This window comes from Portunus trituberculatus, chromosome 25, assembly GCF_017591435.1.
Source record: "Portunus trituberculatus isolate SZX2019 chromosome 25, ASM1759143v1, whole genome shotgun sequence".
Taxonomy (NCBI): Eukaryota; Metazoa; Arthropoda; class Malacostraca; order Decapoda; family Portunidae; genus Portunus; species Portunus trituberculatus.
In genome coordinates this window covers 7,803,170-7,806,152 of record NC_059279.1, presented here as the reverse complement: position 1 = coordinate 7,806,152, position 2,983 = coordinate 7,803,170, and the positions used below count along the sequence as shown (strand labels likewise).

The 2,983-nt window shown below is 43.7% G+C and overlaps 1 protein-coding gene across 1 annotated transcript in view; it reads left to right on the top strand.

Moving 5' to 3' along the window:
* LOC123508538 (chondroitin sulfate N-acetylgalactosaminyltransferase 1-like) overlaps positions 1-2,654 on the top strand; it is a 17,693-nt gene extending 15,039 nt beyond the window's left edge. Inside the window, exons 7-8 of the mRNA XM_045262274.1 lie at positions 415-499; positions 2,298-2,654. Of these exons, the coding sequence (XP_045118209.1) occupies positions 415-499; positions 2,298-2,462 (250 nt within the window). The 3' untranslated portion in view covers positions 2,463-2,654. The remainder of the gene's footprint in view (positions 1-414; positions 500-2,297) is intronic.
* Positions 2,655-2,983: the final 329 nt, after the last annotated feature.

Genomic DNA, 2,983 nt, shown 5'->3' with positions numbered 1-2,983 from the left:
AAATATAAAATCAACCTCCTGCTCTATCTTTTATTTTCTGTCCATGCATATAATTCTTGTTGAGCTCTGAATGCTAATCTATGATGTGAAATTCGCTGTTTGATGATCTTCGTTTCCTTTGAAAAGATTAAGCGAACTAAACTATATTCTTTTTCCAACATGGCTGTTCTTGAGTCCAAGTGGAGTTAATAACCCTTTTGGTCGTCTTTTATTAATAATGAGAACACACTAATAAATTATCTCGATGGACATCAAGAAAAGGGAATATCAATAACAATTTCACCTTTGTCAGACTGCAGAAGCACATATTTCAGAGATTGTAGTATGAAAAAAAGTCTTTTAAAAGTTGCCACTGATTATGAGAAGGCATGATTAGAAGTGAAAGGGTTAGTCAAAGGTGAGTGATTTCCACAGGTCTCTGGATCACGGCCTGTGCCATCACTACCACCAGAAGGACTGCAGCCGCGTGGGGAAGGGACAAAGGGCGTCATGTCTGCGGGTGAGTTCACGACGCTCGTCTCTGCAGTTTTTATTTTTCGTCCCTCAGAACTATACAGATACTTAAGAGAAAGCTGCAGTTTTGCATGAGATGAATTAATGGGCAATTTGTCGCCGTAATGATGGATCATACAGCTTTTATATTTTAAAGAGTATACAAAGATAACTGAAATATTGTTAACAGTTTTGGGACGCAGGGAGGCTGATGCATTGCAGTGCGGCGTTAATCTTACAGCCTTTCAGTCCTGTCCACAGAAATGGTTCTAGTGGGACACTGACTGGCTCTAAAAATAGCCACTGTGCGAGAGAGGGAAAAAAATAAAATCTGTTTGCACCACGAGTAATTTTTATACCAGGAATGCGTGGCAGAATGTTTCCTCTTGTGTCCGTTTCGCTAACAGAAAAAAAAAAAGTTTCATCGTTAGTGAAATTGAAGCACGGCCTCGCTTTCCACTCCCGTGCGGGCAGCGCTGTTACCTTCGCCTCTTCCATCAAGGCATGTGGGGCGTTCTGAAACCATCGCCGCGCCTGGCGGACCCAATGACACTCAAAGCATTTAAAAACATTGAGAGGGAATACTAATTATTACGGAAAATGTAAACACAAGAGTAATAAATTTTATCTTATCCTTCCATTACTGCTGCATGTAAGGTAAACTTTTCTTAGCACGCACTTGCATTGTGTGGTGTTATATTTCCTGTTAAGTAATCCTCGCAGACGATGAAAGAAATACATTGCTATACATTTCTTAAAACACTTGACATTGTTTTCCCAATGCGTCAGTGTAATGTTATTACCAATAAAATCTTAAAATCAAAATGTGTGGAGGAATGTTGTAGCGACATTGATTAGCAAGCCTGCTGATGCGTCGAGTTGCAATGCCTCTTGAATAAGTAGTTTTGTTGTACACAAATTTTCTGTTTATAAATCCATGCATGCCACTGCGTTCATTTCAAAACAGGTTTCAGCTTTCTACAAATGTCATAGATACGAGTCCTTTGCATTCTGGACACAGCATCCACCAACGAATTTTTCTTTCCATGAGATGGGGGGGACACACAAAATATAGGGAGCAAGTGTTTGCTTCCTGACAGAACCGCTCTCCGGCTGGAACAGCGGGGCTCCCAGCCTAGCAAGTATCCTGGCGGTTGATACAATAAATGTTTCCATCAAGAGTTCCTCCCTCCTGCTGTGGTCCTGATTATCCTGGAGTGATTCAGACCTCTCACCACCAGGTCTGACTCTCAGGGGATGATAGAAGCTCTAAACATGCCAGGCTGAGCAGAGCAGCCGCCATGCGAGGAGCGACGACACCCACCGACACACAGGAAAACATGAACAACCACCTGTCCTTAGTAGCGCGTAGTGTCAAGGACATCATCAATAGCATTTTTTTTTTTTTTTTTTGTGTGTGTGTGTGTGTGTGTGTGTGTATAATTCATCACGGTTGCCTGCTGGTCACCCAGCCAGCCTTCCCCATCATGGAGCGAGCTCAGAGCTCATAGACCAATCTTCGGGTAGGACTGAGACCACAACACACTCCCATCCAGTTACATCCCGTACCTACTTGCTGCTAGGTGAACAGGGGCTACACATTAAGAGGCTTGCCCATTTGCCTCAACGCGCCTGGGACTCGAACCCGGGCCTTTTCGGTTGTGAATCGAGCGTGCTAACCACTACACTACGCGGTGTGTGTGTGTGTGTGTGTGTGTGTGTGTGTGTGTGTGTGTGTGTGTGTGTGTGTGTGTGTGTGTGTGTGTGTGTTCAGATGCAGCCACAATTGCTATCTTTCCACACAGGTACAGGCGACAAGCGAGGCATCAGGACAAACGTTTGGGTTATGGTACTTCAAGCACAAACACAACACGTCCATGTGGGAGGCACTGAAAGACCACCACGTGATAAAGAAGAAAGAAATAAAGGACAAGAGAGAACAGCAAAAGGAGAGAGACGACAGAAGATAGGAGATAAAAAAGAAGAGAAAACGAATCCACTGACAGTAACAGTATATCCACAAAGGTTCTAAAAGTGGTTCTTCTGGTGATGGTCGCTCTGAATCTTGTGTCATTGTGCAGCTGTGTGGCGTTCACTCATATCTATCGCTGCCGCTACGCCACACACACACACACACACACACACACACACACACACACACACACACACACACACACACACACACACACACACACACACACACACACACACACACACACACACACACACACATAACCTGATATCGGCTGGTTATGTGGCAGGTCAGGAGTCCTCGAGGCTCTCCAGTTTTGTAGAGGAAAATTGTATTCGTCGGCACTCGTATAGGCGTGGTGAGTGAGTTTTGTGTTACATTACTTGAACTTTATTGCATTCAGCAGAACACTCGTCCCTGCAGTACGACTCCCATAGTTTGAATTGGTCAAATAAGTGATTGATGATTTTATGCTCTGATAGAATTTGGTATGTTCAAAGAGACACATATTTAATTTCA